This window comes from Camellia sinensis, chromosome 6 (assembly GCF_055761805.1).
Source record: "Camellia sinensis isolate YWXY chromosome 6, ASM5576180v1, whole genome shotgun sequence".
NCBI lineage: Eukaryota > Viridiplantae > Streptophyta > Magnoliopsida > Ericales > Theaceae > Camellia > Camellia sinensis.
The window spans coordinates 175,402,635-175,425,786 of record NC_138966.1 but is presented as its reverse complement, the minus strand read 5'-3'; the positions used below and the strand labels follow the sequence as shown (position 1 = coordinate 175,425,786).

Sequence of the window (23,152 nt, the reverse complement as noted above, 5' to 3'; positions counted from 1 at the left end):
CCTCTCTAGAGCTTCTCTCTCTAAGACCAAGATTTGAGACAAGGAAATGATTTGTTTTCAAGGTCTGTCGGCTGCCTTAACAAACAGCTCGGACACGTGGCATTAACGGGTTGGTTCAGCTCCAAAAAGGTGATTGATAGACAAGACAAGTCTCTGACAAATCGTATGCAGCAAGCTCGGGTAAGACACATCGGCAAAGAGATGACATCGGCTCAAAACAAGGATCCAGCAACAGGATAGAAAAACATCGGCTAGGGAGGACGACACTTGACTAAGCTGTGCCACACCTTGGCCGGGGTGCGCCACATCTCGGCCTAGGCCATACCTGCCTGCGGACAAGGTTCAAGTGCGGAACATCTCGGCAAAGAATGCCCGAGGTGAAGATGGGGTTGAACAAGACCTCAAGATAGTTCTAAGTTCAAAGGGTCAAAGGCGGACTAAGCTCAAGATGACCTCGGCTACACACACTAAGCAAGGAACAAAATCATGCAAGCAATTTAAGCAAATCAAGGCAAGATAAAACCTTTAAATTATCATAACAAGCAAGACCATGCAAGAATGTATGCAAGTATGGCAAGAGTAAGGTGAGGGTCGTTACAATTTTGAGACAACATGATATTTTCATATATTATTTTCAAGTCAATAAAAATATTTTTTTTTGAATAAAATAGAGTCAAAATTAAATATTTCAGAGAACATGATCTTTTCATTTATTATTTTGAAGTAAATACAATTTTTTTTTTAATAAAATACATTCAAAATTAAATATTTTTTGTTTAATAATTACATTTAGTAGAAATTAGACATTTTGATTCAAAAAAATATAGACATTAACAATTTCTGAAGCATAATTTGATTAAAAAAATATAGACATTTTGATTCACAAGCATAATTTCAAAATTTCAATTTCTGATTTCAAATTTCAAAATATAGACATTTTGTAATTCCAATTCAACAATTCTCAATTACATGAATTTCGTAATATGACATTAACAATTATGAATTATATGAATTTCAAAATTTTAAATTTTATTCTTAATTAAACAAAATTACTTTTAAAACCCTAATTTCAAACCCTAATTTCCTTTTAATTCCTCTTAACAAGCAAAAAAAAAAAAAAAAAAAAAAAACTCACAAGCATAATTTCAAAATTCCAATTTTTGATTTCAAATTTCAAAATATAGACATTTCATAATTTCAATTCAACAATTCTCAATTACATGAATTTCATAATATGACATTAACAATTATCAATTATATGAATTTCGGATTTTTTAATCACGATTCTTAATTTAAAAAAATTACTTTTAAAACCCTAATGTCAAACCCTAATTTCCTTTTAATTCCTCTTAACAAGCAAAAAAAAAACAATTTCCAATTCAACAAATATAAGTTGGTTTATTCAAAATTCAAAATATAAACATTTTGATTCACAAGCATAATTTCAAAATCCCAATTTCTGATTTCAAATTCCAAAATATAAACATTTCATAATTTCAATTCTCAATTCTCAATTCTCAATTATATGAATTTCATAATATGACATTAACATATTTATGATTTATGAATTTATGAATTTCATAATTCCAATTTTCAATTCTCAATTCTCATATTTATGATTTATTTAAAAAATTCAAAAAATTAAAAAAATTCCAAACCTGATTTATGATTCAAAAGCATAAAAATTCACAAGCATTACAACCCTTAATAATGTGAAACCTAAAATGTCATTCTAAAAAGATGTGTGAACAATCTGATATCGAGCAACAATTATCATTAGAACCCTAATTTCATAACCACACTGATAAAGCATAAAAAATCCAAACCCAAATATTCAATTCACAAGCAACATCCAAAAATTCAAAAGCATAAAAAATTCCACAAATTCAAAAGCATTCACATTTCTGATTTCGGATTTCCAAACCCTGATTTCTGATTTCAAAAAATTCCAAACCCTAATTTCAAAAAAAAATTCAAAAAATTCCACAAACCCTAATTTCCAAACCCTAATTCCACAAACAAATTCAAAAAATTCCAAACCCAAAAAATTCCAAACCCTAACACATTTAATAATTCACATATAAAACCCTAACATTCACAGCAAATTAAAACACATCACATTTTCACAAACACAAAAAATAAATACATAAAATTAGGGTTAAATGTCATACCACGGAGAGAGAGAGAGAGAGCAGAGAGCAAAGATCAGGGTGAGAGCAGAGAGCAGAGAGCAGAGAGAGAGCGATAGTGAGCCGAAGCAGAGCGAGATCGAGTGAGTCTGAGAGCAGAGGGAGATGAAGAGTGAGAGATGGAGAGTCTGTAGATCGAGAGACGAAAAATGTAAGTGTGAAAAACATGAATGCAAATGACGGGGTTCGTCTTTTATAGCAGTGTGAAAAACGCTTTTTCAATTAGCGTTTTCATTTAGCTACAGTGAAGTCGCCATTAGAAATAGCGTTTTATTGCACAGTGAAGTCGCTATTCTGAATAGCGTTTTCTCAAAATGAAGCGCTATTAGAAATAGCGTTTAATAATTTAAAACTGCTATTCCGAACAGCGTTTTATTAATTAAACTCGCGATTCACAATAGCACCTTAACTATTCATCAAATTTTGGCCTCCAAACAGTTAAAGCGCTATTTGTAATAGCGCTTTAACTTAGTTTAGGAATTCCGTCAAAAGTAGGCCTAATTTGGAAAATAGGAGGTAAAAGAGGCTTAGTTTGGGAAAAGTCTCGGTTCTCCCTCCCCCTTCTATGTAATAATAATAATAATAATAATAATAATAATAATAATAATAGACAAGAGATAGTAATTAAGAACTCATTTGAAAATTGACATTTTAATTTTTTTTTTTATTAAAATATAAGATTAAAAAATACTATATTTGGAAAGAATCTTTCTATAAAAGAAAGTGAAAAAAAAAATGAAAGGAAAAAATATTTTTAACTTTTTAATAAGTTAAAATATTCTTAATTTTTAATATTTTTTAAAACTTTTTAATTAATATAACCCTTTCCAAACCAACCTTAAAAAGGGCAAAACACTATTAAAATAAATAAACAAATAAAAAACCAATAAAAAAGTACACTGCAATAACAACCATTTTCCCCTAAACCTCCCTAAAACCCTCTTCTTCCTCTCTCTGCTCCCACCACAGTCACGACTGTCACAAAGAGAGAGAGAGAGAGAGAGAGAGAATGGCAGTCTCTCGCCTCCTTCAAGCAAAATCAGGACTTCATTTGCAAAGAGTAGGTAAACCCCAATCTCACACAAAACAATCATTTGTTTCCGCACCACACCCAAATGTTGGTGTTGTTTTTGAAAAATCACCTCTTTTCGTGTTTCGAATTACAGTGGGTTTTGATTCTATTTGTAGGACTTGTCAGCCCAACAAGGTGGTTTTGCTCCACCTCTTCCAATAATGGCGATGCCCAGAAGTCATCGCAGTCCAAGAAACCGCCAAGGAACAGAAGACTCTCGCTGTTGAATCATTCGTGAAGGAGTGAGTTTCTTTTCAAAACCCTTGACTATAATCTCTATTGAATTTAGTTAGGGTTGTGTTTTTATCAATTGCTTCAAGTTTAAGGTTGTGTTTGGATCTTGGATTTGTGCAAGAATATAAGATTCAAACACAGCCTAAATGATAAGAAAATTGAATTTGCTAAAAAATAAGTAGTGGGTATTTTAATTTGAATCCATATAAAGGAATTTGTCATTTCTCTATTGATCACTTCTTGTAATATGCTCTTAAATACCTTGAATATATATATATATATATATATATATTTGTTTTTTGAAAAATGCGTTTTGTTTTCCAGGATCCAACTTAGATATATGTTTGACATGTATGTATATATTTTGTTAGCTCTACAAAGTGATGCAATCTTATCTGGAAGTAGGATTGTTTTGGCGCATGGAACGTGAACTAAAACTCGGTACCCATTATACTCTATGATATGGGCGGGGTTATGTTGACCACATAGTTAATTTAATACATTTTGAGGTACTTTTATTTCTTTCTAAAATTGACTATTAATTAGACAGTTATTGAAATACTTGAGTTATCTATTTACATTTAGAATTTTCTTTCTTATATTAGAATAAATCATGTAAAAATGGACAACTAAGTCTATTTCAGTGCTTTGTCCCTTTTGCAATCTACTCCTCCAAAACCATACATTGGCTTTTAGATTAATATGTTAGAATTATTTATTTTACCTCTTAAAATGTATAAAATTGGGAGAAGAAATAGGAAAAAAAAATTGGATTACAAATGTAGCATATTAGAATGGAATACCATTTTCTAAAAATGTGTATGATGCAGGTATTTCTGTATTTTAGGGCTAGACTGCAAGGAAAAAGTGGTGGCCTGGAAGATTTCAACTCTAGTTTCCTGTTATTGCAAGGGGGCCATTATGTATATATTTAATGAACTCTACAGATGAGAAGAAACTTTCGTAAAGTTGTCGCATAGAAACCATAATGGATACCAACTCCTGCAAAATAGGCAGTTTCTAAACAAGTAACAGGTTGGATTGTAGCTTAAGAATAGACTCATAACCAACAAAAAGTAAAAATCTTAAAAAATAGGAAACTCTCACCAAACTAGAATCTAAAGAACATAGAAACCTTAACTAAGAAGGATTTAAATATATATATATATATATATATTGTACGGGGAGGAAATAATTCTCCTCGTATAATCCTGTTGACCAAGTCCACGCTCCTCCGTACGACGTCGCTTTGTCACCTGAAAACACAAACGAGAGCTAGCCGGCGGGTGTGTGCCGGAAACCTCTCCGATGCCTAAGTCAGAAAACTTGACAAATAGACAAAGCTCTAAGTTCTCAGAAAGATTGTGTTCAATTACCTCCTCCAAGGTGTTGCTTGTGAGCTTTTATAAGTTTCGTATGGCACAATCCTAGTAGGACTTGTACTTCTCCATGCAGAGTCCTCCTAGGATTCATTCTCCTAAGGATAATGCTTATCCTTTTGCACCCTCCCCCACTGCTTAAACCAAGTGGGATGGTTTTTTATATGACCGAACTTCCACATGACCGAAGTAAAATTGGCTATACCGAGCCACAGAGGGCCGAACTATACTCAGCTCGGTCTGCTCCTCCAATTGATTACTTCGGCTGCCCTGTTTGACCTTGATGTGCTTAGTTCAAACTTCCAAGTAGCAAGTTCTGACCGTCCCAACCGCTGTATGTCACGACCGGACTAATTCTGAAACCGGTCTTCCCAGAACATACTGCGGCCGGACTAACTCTGAGACCGGCCTAACTCCGAGTTGTCTCCGGACCGGAGTGGCTTTACTCTTCCTTGGACCGGAGTAATCTCACCTCCTCGGGCCGAAGTAACTTTGTCTCCTTCAGGCCGGAGTAACCTTGCCCCTAGGCCGAAGTAGCCATTACGGCCTTTTTACTTAGTCCTTCGCGTTTTGGGCCTCGAAGCCAAACTCGGAGCTCGGCCCAATTTTTCCCAAAAATTACCCTCTCAATTGCCCCTTAATTCCATCTGTGCAACAAGATTGGGATTACCAGTCTACTGGCCGAGCTAGAGTTTCATTAGGCTTTTTCAGCCGATCTAAGAACCCTTTAGCCTCTCTAGCCGATCTAACTTTACCTCGGATATCACTATGTCCGGTCAAAAACGTCTCTTCAATCACAGCGACTGTAACGCTTCTCATTCCAATGACACGTGGCAGGCTCTGATTGGTTAAGGACGGCTGTCACGCCGTCTTCGTGCTTTGTGATCTTGAAACGGTTCCCGCCCAAATTTTGGGCTTTCTAACAAGAGTAATTCCTGAGGCTAGGGTCTCTACACTTTTGCTATTCCTTCGTCTTCTCTCTCTGTTCTCTTGCTGCTCGAGTTCTGAGCTTACTGTGTTCGTGCTTCTGTTGCTGCTACTGCTCCATCTTCAGCTTCTTCTTCTTCAATCTGGTAAGCAGGTCTACCCTTCTCGCTTTTGTTACTTGTTTTTCCATCTGTTTTTGCTTTGTATGCTTTTTGCAAACATTTTTCTTCATTTGTCTGCTTTGCTCTTCGTACTTTGATGAAGAAACCATAGAACCCAAGAGTATATGTCATATACCCTAGAGAAAACTCGATTTCGATCCAGAATCACATCCCAACCGAACCAGGATACTGTTTGTGTTGTGTATGTAGATAGATTTCAGAGAACAACCGAACTAGGACTCAAAGGAATAGCAGTAGTTTCTTCTCAACCACTCTAGCCAAGATAAACTCACCGGAAAAACGTGCACGTACCGAACTAGGTACTTCGGTCAATAACCGAGCTAAGGCTTTCGGGGCCCAGCCGGCTTTCTTAGTTCTTAAACCGAACTCAGAAAGCCGCCCCTAGGGGCTTCGACCGAAGTAACTTTCCTCAAACTGCAACCGATTTAGGCCTTGGGACTAAACCAGCTTTCTGAGTTTTTTAGACCGAACTCAGAAAGCTGCCCCTAGACGTTAAAACCGGTCTAACCTGTTCAAAACCGAGTTAACAAACCTTCTGATGAGCCGAGGTAGAACCAGCCCACTGAGCCGAAGTAGGATTTGTATATCTTGCTTATAATTTGTAGCGCGGTCCCACGATCTGTGCTTAACCCCTTTGTTTTCTACCTTGCAGACTTAGGTTGCCCAGGCACTCCTACGTGTGCTCAACCGGGCTACTGAGCCAAATTTTCGTACCGAAATAATTTATTCGTAACTTATTCAACAAATGGGTAAGTATAGATATTTAGTCGAAACCCCTGGTGGTATGGCCGAATTCAGGCAGGACTACCAGATTCCTGATGATGTCCAACTGGAGTTGGCCAAGAAAGATGCTACTCCCTGGGACAATGAAGGCTCCGTCCCTTTTACCCTTCAGTCAATAATTGAAACCGGACTACGGTTTCCTGTCCAACCGCTCATCTGCGAATTTCTTAGACAGACTAGGTTATGTCCTACCCAACTGTCCACCAATACTTACCGTATTATAATGGGAATAGACGCATTAAACCACCAAACCGGACTAAATCTTGGTCTAGCCGAAATATTCCATCAGTATTCCATCGGCTCAAAGAATGCTGGGTGGGTCTACTACCTCAGAATTCGCCGCCGCCGAGAGAAGATAATTAAGCATACTCCGGACAAAGATCTTAACGATGATGATTTCCTTTGGGTCTCTGGGAATTTTGAGGATTTTCAAGCTCAAATTCCTGGCCGACCTATAAATTGGAAAATGGGAGAGCCTGGTAATTTTGCTTCGGTCTTCTGTCTTGTTTGTTATCTCGGTTGTTTAGTTTATTAGCCGAACTAACACTTCTCTTTTTTGCAGATTTCGCCCATCTCCGTTCCCTGTACAGTTATCCCAACCTTGGGGTTCTGCGAGCCGCACTACGGGTTAAAGAAAGAAGTTGGTCAAAGCTTCTAAATTTTGAGCCGACCTACCGGTATAGCGGTCGCCGCAAAGCAAAGGTAACTGATTTTCTTCTCGAGGAAGCACCGGAGCCGGACCCAACTCTGCCCGAGATAAAGCTTGTCCCTCTAACAGCAGAAGAAGAGATGGCGAAAAGGAGCAGAGTTAGGGCCCTTCTTACCGAAACGGCTAGGCCCGAAGTAACGCCTCCCAGTCAATCGCAGCCTGCCGTTGTCGCCCTCCCTTCCCAACAGCCATCCTCTTCCCGCCGGACCAAACGTCCCCGGACTGCCGAACCCGAACGAGTTTTGGTTGATGAAGAACCTGTCATTCAGCCGAGCTTACCACCAAGCCCTCGACCGGAGTCTTCCGACCGGACCATTAGTTGCTGGGCACCGAAGCTATCTTTCAACGACCGAGACATTCTGGAAACAGACTCGGTTGTTGCTGAGAAGGACCACCTGTTGGCCATCAATTTGGCCAAGAGTGTGTGTCTGCCTAAAGACATGGAACATCACCACAAACAGTTAACCACCGAGCTGAAGTCCATCCGGTCAGCTACGAAATCAATGATTCTGGTAAGTAACTTCGGTCGTATTTCTGTTTTTCTACTTTTCTTTTTCTTCGGCTAAATTGAAGTTGTTGCTTTGTCAGGCTATCCAGAAAAATCAAATCACCCATAGGAAGGTGCTGGAGCTGAGGAAAGTGACAAGGCAAGCTGCGGCAGAGGCGGAGGCGAAATCGGCCGAACTAGAGGAGGCCAGAAAGGAAATGGCCGAACTCCGAGGTGAGGTCGGTCGTCTGACCGGAATGGTTAGTTCGGCCGAGGCCGAAAAGCAAAAGACTGCCATTGTGCTGAAGGACAAGTACTTGCGCGAGTTGCTAAAACTTGAAAGAAAGAAGGATGCCGAAATAAAAGAGAAGGTGAAGGAAGCCGACAAACAAGGCTTCAAGAGGGCAGAGGATGCTTATGCCCAACAATGCAATGCGGCCAAGGATCTGTTCTTTAAGTGCGGCTGGAGGGGAGCCGTTGAGAAGCTCGGTCATGATCCTCAGACCGAGGTTTTCAACCCTCCAGCCTACTTTATACCGAACTCCCTGATGGATTATGCCACGGCCATGCAACAGCAGTTCCTTGAGGGCTCAGACGATGAAGTTTCTGATGAAGACTCTGCCCCTGAGGATACTTCGGTTGTGAATGCAGATCAGGTAGTTCGGTCGGAGCCCGTGGTGGAAGATCTAACTCTTGATCAACCAAGTGAAGCCGTGGCTCCAGCCGAACCCGTCCTTCCTTCTGAAAATGTTGTAGTGCCCGAAACCGGTCTTCAAGTTGACGCCGATGCTGCCTTCGACGCCGAAATAGATGAACTTTTTTCTTAATTTTGTAGTCTTTTCTTTGTAACCGAACTAAGCAGCCTTGTAATGACTTCTTTTTGAATGAAAATTTTACTTCTCTTATTCCGGTTATTGTGTATATGCTTGCATTTGTAATGTCTTCTATTACTCCAAGTGTTGTTTCGGTTTTTGGTTGGTTAAACTATACTTACCAGCCAACCACTCCTTAGCCGACATAATTGCTTCGGCTGGGGAGTACTAAGTGTTGGTTTAATCCAGCCAACCACTCTTCAGCCTTACACTTACTTCGGCTGAAGAGTAACAAGAGTTGGTTTATTCCAGCCAACCACTCCTTAGTCATGCACTTACTTCGGCTAAGGAGTACAAAGTGTTGGTTTAATCCCGCCAACCACTCTTCAGCCTTACACTTACTTCGGCTGAAGAGTAACAAGAGTTGGTTTATTCCAGCCAACCACTCCTTAGTCATGCACTTACTTCGGCTAAGGAGTGCAAAGTGTTGGTTTAATCCAGCCAACCACTCTTCAGCCTTACACTTACTTCGGCTGAAGAGTAACAAGAGTTGGTTTATTCCAGCCAACCACTCCTTAGTCATGCACTTACTTCGGCTAAGGAGTACAAAGTGTTGGTTTGTTCCAGCCAACCACTCTTCAGCCTTACACTTACTTCGGCTGAAGAGTAAGAGTTGGTTTATTCCAGCCAACCACTCCTTAGTCATGCGCTTACTTCGGCTAAGGAGTAACAGGTGTTGGTTTATTCCAGCCAACCATTGAAGTTTGTTTTTCCAGCTAACTTCTAGTATTTGGTTATTCCGACCAAATGTCCTGCAGCCTGGATCCTTATCCTGGGCTTAGGATGGGTGTTGGTTTAATCCAGCCAACCTTTAAGTTAGTTTTTCCAGCTAACTTAGAGTAACATGTTTGTAATATACGTAAGTCTTGAAAGCTAACTTTTACAAAGGGTAATTTGCGCCAAAAAGAATTTCTTATTTTATTGAAGGAAGAGAAAATTACATATGCTAGAAAAAGAAAAAGCTAAAAGTAAAATAACTTGAGATTGGCCGTGTTCCATGGCCTAGGGATTGCCTTGCCGTCCTTGTCTTCTAGGTGGTATGCCCCTTTGCCTGCTAATCCAACCACCTTATAAGGACCTTCCCAATTTGGGCCTAACTTGCCGTCTCCTGGGATTAGGGTGTTTCCCATTACTTTGCGTAGTACCCAATCCCCAATCTTGAATTGTCTTGGATGTACCTTTTTGCTGTATTTTCTGATTAACTCTCGTTGGTAGGCGGCGATGTGAACCATTGCTTTTTCTCTTCTTTCTTCTATAAGGTCGAGTTCTAAGGCTATGGCTTCTCCATTTAAGTCTGGATCAAAATTTTCGCTTCGGATTGTGGGGAGGCCAACTTCTAGTGGGATGACTGCCTCTATTCCATAGGCCAAGGAGAATGGTGTTTCTCCTGTTGATCGCCGAGGTGTGGTTCGGTAAGCCCATAAGACGTGAGGGAGTTCGTCCGCCCATTTGCCTTTTGCTTTCTCTAGCCTTTTCTTTAGTCCATCCAAGACGACTTTATTTGATGCTTCAGCCTGCCCATTTGCTTGAGGATATGCCGGAGTAGAATTGTAGAACTCTATCTTGTATTCTTCGCAAAAGCTTCTGAAAATTCTGCCGTCGAACTGAGTTCCATTGTCTGAGATCAGTGCTTTTGGTATGCCAAACCGAGTGATAATATTTTGCCAGACAAACTTCTTCACATCCTTCTCTTTGATTGACGCCAATGCTTCTGCTTCCACCCACTTTGTGAAGTAGTCTGTTGCTGCGAGAAAGAATTTTCTGCCACCGGGTGCTGTTGGAAGTGGTCCTACTATGTCCAAGCCCCACATTGCGAAAGGCCATGGGCTAGTTAAGGGTAGGAGTTCTCTTGCTGGTTGATGTATTTGGTGCGCGAATTTCTGGCATTTTTCACACTTTTTCACATATTTTTCTGAGTCTGCTTGCATATATGGCCACCAATATCCTTGCGAAATAGCCCTGTAGGCGAGCGACCTTCCCCCTTGATGACTTCCACATACCCCTTCATGTATTTCGAACAGGAAGGCTTCTACTTTGTTGGGATGAACGCACTTGAGGTAAGGCCCAGAGAATGACTTCTTGTATAATGCAAAAGATGGAGACAGCCAAAATCGCTGCGACTTTGCCCTTATTTTGTTGGCTTCTTTTTTCTCTGCTGGTAGGATGCCGTCTTTTAGGAACAGGATGATGGGATCCATCCATGAAGGGCCTAATTCAGTGCAATATACTTCTTCTGCTTCGGGGTCTTCTATACTTGGTCTTGGTAAGAAGTCGATGAGTACTGGATGAGGGATCGATGTATCTGCCATTGAGGCCAAGCCTGCTAGCTCGTCCGCTCGGCTGTTTTCCTCCCTGCCAATTTGTTCTATCCTTACCACATCAAACTTCTTGATCTCTGTTCTGACTAACTCTTGGTACTTGGCCATTCTGTCGTCCTTTGCTTCGTATTCGCCCGAAATTTGGTTTACTACCAGCAGAGAGTCACTGTATACCATTAGTTCGGCTGCTTTCATGAAGTGTGCTGACTTGAGTCCTGCGATAAGCGCCTCATACTCTGCTTCATTGTTGGATGCTGGGAAGCCAAGGTTGATTGCTTGCTCTATAACCAGGCCGTCTGGAGAGATGAGGACTATGCCAAGCCCTGCACCATGTCGGTTGGATGCTCCATCCACAAAGAGCTTCCACATCTCTCCAACAAATAGTTTCCAGCATGTGGAAGGGTCAGACGATGCCGTGGGGTCAAGGATGGTGTTTTCTTCAAAGTCCATATTGGCTGTCTGCCCTTCGTCCTCTGTTTGAACTGCTGGTGAGCCTTTGTTTGGCTCCTCCTTGTCGTCCTTAATGTGGTCTGCCTTTGTGCTTGATGGACTACTTTCCACTAGGGGTTGCGCTATTCCGGCGTCAACTTCCGTCTCTAGTTCGGTCGATGGACTACCTTTCACTAGGGGTTGCGTTATTCCGGCGTCAACTCCCGTCCCTAGTTCGGTTGAGTTAGTCAGGTCGACTGGACAGATATGATGACTTCCAGGAGTAAACTCTGCAACGAAGTCTGCCAAAGATTGAGCTTTTATTGCGGTCTTTGGTTGGAACTTGATATCGAATTGTCCCAACTCTACTGCCCATTTCAAAATTCGCCCACTGAAGTTCGCCCTTTCAAACAGAGCTTTTAATGGAAAGGCCGTAAGGACGACTATGGTGTGGGCATGAAAGTAGTGTGCCAATTTCCTGGATGCCATCATTAATGCTAATGCTAGTTTCTCCAATGGTAAGTACCTTGTTTCGGCTCCCAACAATGTCTTGCTGACATAAAAGATGGGCAAGTGTTGTATTCCTTCTGCACGAACCAACACTGCGCTGACTGCGTGTTGAGAGACTGCTAGGTACAAAAAGAGTTCTTCACCAGGTACTGGAGTAACAAGTAGTGGTGGGGAAGACATGTATTCCTTCAAGCTTTCCAGAGCTCGGTCGCATTCTTCATCCCACTCAAACTTGGCCTTTAAAGCTTGGAAGAACGGTCGTAGTCTGTCCGACGATCTGCTTATGAACCGGTTGAGTGCAGCCGCCATACCAGTAAGATGCTGTACTTCTTTGACTGAGTTTGGTCTCTCCAACTCCTGGATCGCTTTGATCTGAGAGGGGTCGGCTTCTATACCTCGGTTGGTCACCAGGAAGCCCAAGAATTTGCCAGATCCAACTCCGAATGCGCATTTGGACGCATTGAGGCGTAGCTTGTGTTTCTTCAGGATCTGGAACATCTCGCCTAAGTCTTTCAGATGGTCATTCTCATCCTTGCTTTTGACCACCATGTCGTCGATGTACGCCTCCATTGTTCTGCCTAACAATGGTTCAAACATCTTGGTGACCATCCTTTGGAATGTCGCCCCTGCGTTCTTTAGGCCAAAGGGCATGACCTTGTAGCAATATAACCCTCTTGGTGTTGTGAAGGAAGTGACCTCCTGGTCTGGTTCATGCATGGCGATCTGGTGGTAGCCTCTGTATGCATCCAAAAAGCTAAGTCGGTTATGTCCTGCTGTTGAGTCCACCAGTTGATCTATCCTTGGTAGAGGGAAGCTGTCTTTTGGGCACGCTTTGTTGACTGTTTTGTAGTCGACGCAGACACGCCATTTACCATTCTTTTTTGGCACTACGACGGTGTTCGAGATCCATTTTGGGTAGTGCACCTCTCTTATTGCTCCTGCCTCCAGCAGGTTGCCCACCTCTTCTGCCACTATTTCGGCGTGGTGGAGTGCCGATCTGCGCGTGCGTTGAATGACTGGTCTGGCAGATGGGTGGACATTGAGTTGGTGACTGATGAGGTTTGGATCAATGCCTGGCATGTCGTAAGGTGTCCAGGCAAACACTTCGATATTAGAAGTCAAGAATTCCATGACCTCTAATCTCTCAGTGCTGGACAATGATGAGCCAAGCAAGAAGAACTTATCCGGGTTCTTCTCATCTATTTTTACCTCCACCAAGTCTTCCACTGCTTTCTGATCAGCCTCTTTGCCGACGTCAGCGAATAGTCCATTACTTTCTGGCTCTTCCACCGAATGAACATATCCTTTGGCAGCTCGGCTTCCATTTGCTGTGGCGAAGCATTGTTTTGACATGATCTGATCGCCATAGACTTCTTCAATTATACCGGCGTCATTGGGGAACCGCATTACCTGATGGTATGATGACGCCACTGAACGCATGGCATGCAGCCATGTTCTGCCCAGGATGATGTTGTAGGTGGAGGGGACCTTCAATACCCAGAACTCCACCTGTTTTGATACACTTCCAGCTCTGACTGGAAGGATTATTTTGCCGACAGGCCACTCTGGCATGGAGTTGAATCCAATCAGGGGAGAAACTGCAGGTGCCAAGTCTTTGTCTTGCAGCTTTAGTTGTTTGAATGTGTCGTAATACATGATCTCACATGAACTACCCTGGTCAATCAGAATCCGTTTGACGTCAAAATCCTTGACTCGGAGAGTGACAACCAGGGCATCATTATGGGGGCAGTAAATTCGCTCCAAGTCCTTATCCGAAAAGGACATGACGTTTGTTGCCTCTGTCCTCCCCTTCTTGATGGCGGGTTGGGAACTTAATACTTCCCTAAAGTGTTCAGCCTTCTTGATTGAACCTCTAAGCTCGCATACGCGCTCAGGTTCAAAAACTCCATGAATTACATTGATAATGCCTTGCGGTGGTGCGTCGTTTGGCATTCTGTTGGGTTGGTCATGATCTTGGGGGGCCGGTTGCGCTCCTCCTTCAATGTATTCATCCAAGTGGCCTGCTGCCACCAATTCTTCTAAATGCTGTCTTAGGGGCGTGCAATTCTCAGTTCGGTGCCCCTTTTCCTTGTGGAAGGTGCACCGTGATCTGTCGTCGTAATTCTTCTGAGTTTCCCCAAGCTTGGCTGGCCACTTGACAAAAGGCTCATCTTTGATTTCGCTTAGAATCCGATATATTGGTTTTTTGAACACTGTTGTTATGGCAGTGCGGATTCTCAACCATCTTTTGTCTGGGTCTTCTCCGTTATCTCGTCTGCCACGTCCATTTTTGTTACTTCGGTCCACCGTATTAACCTTTGCTGAGGTTTTCTTTTCTGGTACCGTGGCCGCACTTGTTTTGGCTTTGGAACGTGCGCCATCTTCTTCTACCCTGATGTGCTGATGCACTCTCTCCATCAGGGCTTCCATGGTGAGGGGTGGCGTCATGGTAATTGAATCCCTTAGTCGGTTCCCTACTGGTAGGCCTCTTTTATATTGCGCAATGGCTAGATTGGTGGGGCAGTCTCCAATCTGGTTGAATGTCTCCCAGTAGCGACTGTTGTAAGATCTGAGGGTTTCTTTCTCACCCATGTCGATGGAGAGTAGCTGGTCTATCTCCACCGGTGTTTTAGTATTTGTCCGAAACCTTGTTACGAACGCTTCTGCCAATTGGGCCCAGGAGGCTATGCTGCCCTCTGGGAGTTTTTCGAACCAAGTCAAGCCTAAGTCGCCCAGACTTGATGGGAAGAGTATGCACATTAGGGCCTCGTTTCGCCTGTACACAGCCATGACTTGGCGAAAGTGGCTGAGGTGAGAATACGGATCCGTCTTCCCTTCATATGTATTGAACTTCGGCTGAAGGAAGCCTGATGGTAGGGGTGCGTTTTCGATCGCTGGGACAAACGGCGAAGTCTGTAGTCTTGCCAATGCTTTGTCCGCTGGTTCGTAGGCCGGTCGCGGTATTGGCATTCCAACCTCGACGCTTCCATGCGTTCGAGGAGCCAACCGTTGTAGGGCCGAAATTCGGTGTGGATCCTTTGCCCTGGCATCCTCCTTGCATCGTGCTTTTTCTTCTAGTACGGTTCGTAAGTCGGATGACCTGGGTAGCTCGGTTTGTCTGGATCTGGTTTGGTGTGAATGTGAAGGCCAATACGTGCTTCCTTCAGTGTATGATCTTTCGGATCTCGTCCGTTCAGACCTGGAGTGACGAGTTCTTGAAGATAAGGAGTGAGTGTCGCCTGTCCTGAGGCTTCTGCTCTCTCTTTGGGAAGGTGTAGTATTCCTACTACGACTCTCTGAGTGGCGAGGGGGCGTTTTGTGCTTGCGCCCCTCTCCTGTCGCAACGTCTTTAGTCTTCATCTGGCGTTTCAAAGCCTCCATGTCCGCCGCCATCCTTCGAATTAGTTCATCTTGCTCCTTTACGCGATCTTCCAAGGCCTGAGGATCAATCCTCCTCCTTTGTCTGTCAGGACTTTGAGAATGGCGAGGGCTGTTATTCCGCCTTCCCCTGCCACTCCTCCTGGAGTTATGTTGCTGGGGCTCTAGATCTCCCATTGGAGGGACAGGGGGTAATCCTTCTCGCCTTGCGCCCCCGTCTGGTGTTAACCCGTCGACGGCGGACTGTGGTGGTTCTTCAATGTGCGCCATTGAATGAGAAAAGGAGAAGCTTAGTCAAGAGGTTTTTGTTCTTGTCTGAAATTCCCACAGACGGCGCCAATTGTACGGGGAGGAAATAATTCTCCTCGTATAATCCTGTTGACCAAGTCCACGCTCCTCCGTACGACGTCGCTTTGTCACCTGAAAACACAAACGAGAGCTAGCCGGCGGGTGTGTGCCGGAAACCTCTCCGATGCCTAAGTCAGAAAACTTGACAAATAGACAAAGCTCTAAGTTCTCAGAAAGATTGTGTTCAATTACCTCCTCCAAGGTGTTGCTTGTGAGCTTTTATAAGTTTCGTATGGCACAATCCTAGTAGGACTTGTACTTCTCCATGCAGAGTCCTCCTAGGATTCATTCTCCTAAGGATAATGCTTATCCTTTTGCACCCTCCCCCACTGCTTAAACCAAGTGGGATGGTTTTTTATATGACCGAACTTCCACATGACCGAAGTAAAATTGGCTATACCGAGCCACAGAGGGCCGAACTATACTCAGCTCGGTCTGCTCCTCCAATTGATTACTTCGGCTGCCCTGTTTGACCTTGATGTGCTTAGTTCAAACTTCCAAGTAGCAAGTTCTGACCGTCCCAACCGCTGTATGTCACGACCGGACTAATTCTGAAACCGGTCTTCCCAGAACATACTGCGGCCGGACTAACTCTGAGACCGGCCTAACTCCGAGTTGTCTCCGGACCGGAGTGGCTTTACTCTTCCTTGGACCGGAGTAATCTCACCTCCTCGGGCCGAAGTAACTTTGTCTCCTTCAGGCCGGAGTAACCTTGCCCCTAGGCCGAAGTAGCCATTACGGCCTTTTTACTTAGTCCTTCGCGTTTTGGGCCTCGAAGCCAAACTCGGAGCTCGGCCCAATTTTTCCCAAAAATTACCCTCTCATATATAATGAAATAAATAACCCCAATTTGTAAGAACACTGGAATGCCACTATACAATAACTAATTACTTGTGTTTGGGATGGGATTTTGTCTTATTGTCACTCGCACATCAATGCATCTAAAACTCAAATCACTGTATAATTGTGGTTTTCAATTGCTCTGCTATTATGATCTAATTGGTTTGATTTAGTCAACATGGTTACTTCCATAGAGGAGCATTGTCAGTCAAAATATTGGATTCCTTGAGAAATGCCCCCAACACTTGTTGGATGAGTCCATTATAAGCATTTTTACACTTTTTCTTAAAAATATGGTTATTCCTTATTATGTGAAGACTTAATTGTGAAGTTGCTTAATGCTTTCCTTCCTCCTCTGCTCCCTCAATTCAACCCAACATAAAGAACAAAAACCACCTTCCATTCCCTAGGAATACTTCCTCTACCCCTCCCACTTTTCCACCTCTCCAATTTTATTTTATTTTTCTTGGTACAAGATACAGAATTAAACACTTGGCTGACACAACATCATGGCCATTTCTAATGATCTTGAAAATGAATGGAGACACAATGCAATATACACAATTTAATCCAAGGTAAATATTTTTTTTTTATAAAGTTGATATAAGGTTAATGTCACTATGAATAAAACAAAATAAGTATGATATTTGTATCTCAACATTCTTGGCTTGTTCATGTCCTTTTTTACATTTTTCATTTTCTTGTTTTCACATTTTTTCCCCCTTTGGTAAGCTTTTTTTGTTTTATGTTCGTATCTATGTATCTTTGTTGTGTTGTGTGTCCATGCCTCATTTTATGTCTATGCTACCAAGCTTTAGTGATCTTTCACTTTGCAATTGATTAGAATTTAGCATAATTTTCCCATTTGCAAACTTTCACGAGAGGCACCATGAATGCCTCTTCTCTTGATATCTCAGCATTCAGCTGGTTCAACTGTTTAAAAGGTCAGTTGAGGTGTTTGTATACAAGTATTGACTATCTGCATGTCTGTGTGCTCTTGTGGGTGAGAAAAAGTGCCCAGATGGGTGTTTGCAACATTTCTCATAGTCTCATAGTTGCAACTGGAGTCATATCTGAAACCAATTGTTTTTAAGTATATGCTCTCTGAACCCTTTATATTGTACTTTTTGAATTTACAGATATATGGAAACACATCCAGGGACCTTCCCTAAAGCAACACAAGTCCAGAACAAAGTGGGAGGATCATGGTACACACTGAAAGACGTTCTCTCCAACCTAAAGGAAAAGATGTTGGGAAATCCTCAACTTCAGAATCATGCTACCAATGATGCATCAGATTCTACAGTTGATGCAACAGTTTTGGAGGTTATTACAACTCATAATAGTAAAAATCTTAGTGAATTTGAGTTTTATTTCATCAAAGATTGAATCTTTTGTCCATTTTTCGTCAAGCGATCTGAGAGTTGTTGTCAGTTGATTTTTGAGATTTGATGTTGTGTTCTATGCCGTAGTACTCTTTGTAATTCAGTTTTGTTTTCTTCTGTTTTAGATTTTGTCTTGAATATGATCTAGGACGATTGGAATCAATGCTTGTTCAGTTAGTACACTTTTGATAGTACCTTGGATTTTTGTATTTTAGGTGTATGCTATGCTTTTATGTTCATTTCACCTATCCACTGTGCCAAAGGTGTGGTTTTGCATCATTCAGTTAGATTCTTTCCATTGATTTTTCGAGAATACATGATAAATTTGTTTGCCAAAATTTTATAGATAAAGCTTGTCGAGCAATGAAGCGTTATAGATTATTTGGAGGATGCAGATCCTAGGGACATGGTTTTGCCTCTAAATTAATTATATTTAACTTGGTGAATTGAAGTTGAAGTGAATTAGTTACAGAACAGTTTGTTTTTTAGTACTTTTGCAGATAAGAATTTTGGCAATGATTGGACTTTTATAATGGAAATAAATAGAAAAGGAAAACATTTTGGTCTAAGAAGCACGAATTCAAACACGGGACACATACACGACACAATACAAACACATGAACACAATAATTTTTAAAAATAAAATAAAAGTAGGACACTAGTCGACATTCGTAATTTTCGTAAAAATAGGATTAGACACTGCTAGGGTACATATGAACGTATTAACTAACTACATTTTTATTTTATTCTTTTACTTTACTTACAAATGCATTTAAATCTATCTTTAAAAATTGGGAAATTATTTTCTACATTGTACATATTGGAAAAAGGTATGAACCAAAAGTCATAGTGTCTATTTTAGAAAGTTTTATTCATAAACAAATTGGATGTTTTGGACTTTAGAATTCCTAAAATAAAAAAAATAAAAAAAAAGGGAGTAGGGATTTATTAAAAAAACATGTCCAAGCCGAGGATGCTTTAGAACATAAAAGGATTGACGGGATTGAACAAACAATTCCCCAATTTAGCGACTAGTGCATATCATGCAGTTGTTTGGCTGGAACTATTTACCCATAAAAATATTTATCTTGTCTATCATGTCTTCTTTCTTTTTTCTTTTTCTTCTTTTTTTTTTCTTTTTTTCCAGTTTTTTTTTTTTTTTTTTTTTTTGTGCTAGATAAAAAAATTATTATACTAATGGATTATGAGCTTTTATTATTTGAATCAATTACTTGAAAAATTTATTAATTACTGCCAGCATTTTATGAGCTTTGAATTTCTGATATAAATTTAATCCGGCCATTTTCTTCTTTTTTTTAGACATATGTATCACTAATACCTGCTAATTTTTTACCGTAATCTTGTCTAACTTGTGAAATCCTTTCAAATTCAATAAAAAATTTACTAAAAAAAAATTGCCCCATTACATGTCAAATCTTATCAATTTCAAATAGTATAAAAGCTTTATTATTAGGAAAAATTACACAAAATAGTGAAAAAAAAAGTAAGAAAAATATTTACCATTTAGTGGGATGCTTTCTAAAATTACACAACAAATAATAAAGATGAAAATACTTACAAGGACGTGAAATTTAGAGTTACATTTACCATTTTATCCTCACCACTCGCACTACTTTTGCCTCATGCACGCGTTTTTATGCGTATGTGTTTCTCTCTTTCTCTACCTCGCACACACGTCACTCAACACACAATTGTATACCTACATCTCTCTCTACATTTTTTTTTTTTACTTTTTATTTTATTTTGATAAAACATATGTAGTTTTTTAAAATGTTAATCCAATTTTTATAGAATTAATACTATTAAAAAGATATCGGTGATACCTTTAAAACTAGACTTATATTAAATATATTTAATTAAAAAATTAAAATAAAATAATCGCTTTGTTTGGTTATGTTTTCAAAATATTTTTTTTTAAATAAAATTAATTTAACAAAAATAGTATTTAAAATTCTCAAAATTTTCTTTCATTCTTAATAGATGAATGAACCACATAATGAAAATTTCAAAGCATTCATTCTTTTTATATTATTTTTCTATTTATACAAAAGTAATTTTTAAAATTTTAAAAATGATTTTTTTATAATGTCTACTTTTACCAAATTAAATTTTAGTAGTTTTTTTAGACAACTGACAACTAAACAGATACCTTTATTGTTTCCTTTTCACCAAAAAGGCAAAGACAATGGTTAATCCAATGGTTAAAATTTTGTGTACTTCAACCAGAGGTCATAGGGTTCTCCCTTCACCTTCCATGTATTAATAATAATAATAATAATAATAATAATAATAAAAATAATAATAGTTTGAGAAGTGTTAAATTAGTATATTTTTTGACTTTTTATAAAAAAAATTATAAAATATGGGTTGGGTTTGAAGTAATGTAGTAGAGAGGTGATGCGACTTCAATAAGATGATTGTGACCTAAATAGGATAATATGCTAAAATAGTATGTGCTATTTTAGCACATGCCAAACAACCATTTAAGAACTCATTTGAAAATTGACATTTTGGTAAATTTTTTTATTAAAATCTAAGATTAAAAAAATAATATACTTGGAAAGAATCTTTCTATAAAAGAAAATGAAAAAAAAAAGAAAGAAGTAAAATGAAAGGAAAAAATCTTTGGCTGTATTTGGTTGTGCTCTCCAAATGTATTTCCACCCTCATATTTGCTCTCCAAAGTGTGGCTATTCAATGTGATTATTTTACCTTTGACATAAGATGTTAGATTATTCTCTCCAACTTCTCCCTCAGTTGGTCTCAAGTGAACATAAAATAAATACACAAGACGTGAACATACTTTTTGTAGTAAATTGATTAAATTTAGTCATCCCATCGTCTCAAGTTTGTTCACCAACAGAGGATCATATTGACGAGGGAGATTTACCCTTTTTCGCAATAACAATTGGTCGGTTGTTCAAAAGCTTGTTCATGATTGTAAGTGAGAAAATCAACAGTTGGATAAGCCTGTTGTTGCTGTTGTTGGCGTAGTGGAGGGTTAGTGGTTTTGCCATGTTCTGGTCTTGTTCTTTTTGTTCTGGGCATGACTTCTGAAGGTAAGCAAAAGGTATGGAAGGTTTCGGTTGCTGCTGTGAGGAAATGGTGTGCAAAAGGTCAGAAACAGGATAGCCAAATGAAGTCTCAGGTTGAGCAAAAAAAAAAATTTGTGAAAAGGTGGAGCCGATTGATCAGTCGGAAGACCCCCAGTTGATCAGTTCTTTGATGGATTCGGCTCCTGCTACTATTGTGAACCTCTACTGCTGTTGTGAAACTCTGAACTTAATCAAAGCTCTTCATCTCTTCTTGTTTTACATGGAAACTAATGTAAATATATTGATTGAATTTGTGAAATTAATTGTAGAATGTGGTGGACTGAATTTGGATTCGGGTGTTGTTATGAAGCTCTGTACAAAAAGAAAGCTCTTCCTCTCTTCTTGTTTTACACGATCAAGATTTGTAAATATATAGACTGAATTTTTGAAATTTATTGAGGTAGGCGGTGAACTGAATTTGTGAAAGTAATTGAGGTAGCTGGTGGAGGAGCTGGTTATATGTTTCAAGTTAGTGGTGGTTGTATTGACACTATTCAACGATGAAGATAAATGAAGATGGTGAAGAAGTTGCTGAAGGCATTGAAGTAATGAAAGTTGTTGGGTGTTTTGAAGTCAGGCTATGAGGCTATTATAGTCTCAATTTCACAACGTTCCAAAGAGCTTTACGCATCATTTTTTGTTTTTTTTTTTGTTTTTTTTTTATCAGAAACTGAGGTTTGGCAGAAAGGGCCATGAGTGTGCAGGACAGGTTTGCAGGTACATAAGGTTTGGTTAAGAGTGTTCACGGGTTTGGTTCAGTCATCAGGTGAGGCACAATAATATAAACGATGAAGGTACATAGGGTTCACTGGTTTCCCATGAAGGTACATAGGTTTTCGGTTTCCCACACAATTGATGAAATTTAACAAATGAAAAAATTCCAATAATATTGAATTATGTGTGATAAATTGTGTAGATACGAATGAAATGATATTTTAATTTTTGTTTGACTATCAATGTATATAATACTTTCTAATTTTGTGGCCATTTGTTTGAAAAATAATAATATAATAACTAGCAAATGATTTGTGATAGTAATTATTAAAAATATAAAAATATTTTAACTAAAAAATATTGAAAAAAATATAATTCGAATCAAATATACAATCATGAGTTCGGTATCATCAGTAATTGAATATTTATTATGACCTTCAAATTATTTTGTTTATAAAATTTTGAATAAAAAAAATTTTAATTGAAATTTTTTATTAATAATCAATTTTTTGAATTGAATTTGAAAAAGAGTTTGGTTATGACTGTTATTTTTTTGTTAATCATTAATTTTTTTCAATTGAATTTTAAAAAGAGTTTGGTTAAGAGTGTTCCTTTTTGTTAACAATTAATTTTTTGAATTGAATTTTAAAAAGAGTTTGGTTATGACTGTTGATTAGAGATTTTAATAGAGTTTTTTTCACACCCCGACTTTTATTATCCAAATCCATTACCAAATCCTTTATAACAATTCCATCTAGTTGAGAATAACTAGAATAAATAATAACATTCTCTCACGATAACAATGATGATATAAATAAGACATGATACAATGCCCATAGGCTTACATTGAATAACCACAAATAAAATAAAGGGATTTACTCTTATACAATACATGGCACTCGGCCTACAAATAAAGGGCCCTGTGGCCAACAGTTAAGAGACTTCAAATCATACACGATTCCTCCAGCCTTGTACCTGAAAAAGGTCATCAACACGTGAGATGAGCAATAAGCCCAATAGAGATCCCGAAGATCCTAACCAATCACAACATATAGATAAAAATGATCATGAATGCATCAGGACATACCGTATAAGTAGTGTGACATTTATTATACAAAATGTACTCATATAACTGTGTTTTTCTTGAAATGTTTCTCTTGACACAAGTCAATATAAAATGATTTCTTTTCTTTCTCATTCCCATCATTACTTCCAAAAGAAAATGTTTTAAAAACCTTATCTTTTTTGTAATAAAACTTCTCATTTCAACACAAAAAATC

At 39.4% G+C, this 23,152-nt stretch overlaps 1 protein-coding gene and 1 long non-coding RNA gene across 2 annotated transcripts; both read left to right on the top strand.

Annotated features, from left to right (window-relative positions):
- The first annotated feature begins 3,271 nt into the window (after positions 1-3,271).
- On the top strand, positions 3,272-18,304 carry LOC145793073 (uncharacterized). The gene is made up of 2 exons (XR_014333573.1): positions 3,272-3,503; positions 17,797-18,304. It is a non-coding gene; the product is annotated as an uncharacterized LOC145793073 (long non-coding RNA).
- Positions 6,504-8,862, top strand: LOC145793072 (uncharacterized). Its single transcript, XM_082875498.1, has 3 exons — positions 6,504-7,245; positions 7,329-7,987; positions 8,064-8,862. The coding sequence occupies exons 1-3, from the start codon at positions 6,729-6,731 to the stop codon at positions 8,787-8,789; spliced, it is 1,902 nt and encodes a 633-aa protein (XP_082731624.1). The 5' UTR covers positions 6,504-6,728; the 3' UTR covers positions 8,790-8,862.
- Positions 18,305-23,152: the final 4,848 nt, after the last annotated feature.

Coding starts and splice junctions, on each gene's coding strand:
- LOC145793072 (XM_082875498.1), top strand. CDS start 6,729: ATGGGTAAGTATAGATATTTAGTCGAAACCCCTGGTGGTATGGCCGAA. Junction 7,246..7,328: donor TTGGAAAATGGGAGAGCCTG/GTAATTTTGCTT, acceptor TCTTTTTTGCAG/ATTTCGCCCATCTCCGTTCC. Junction 7,988..8,063: donor CTACGAAATCAATGATTCTG/GTAAGTAACTTC, acceptor TTGCTTTGTCAG/GCTATCCAGAAAAATCAAAT.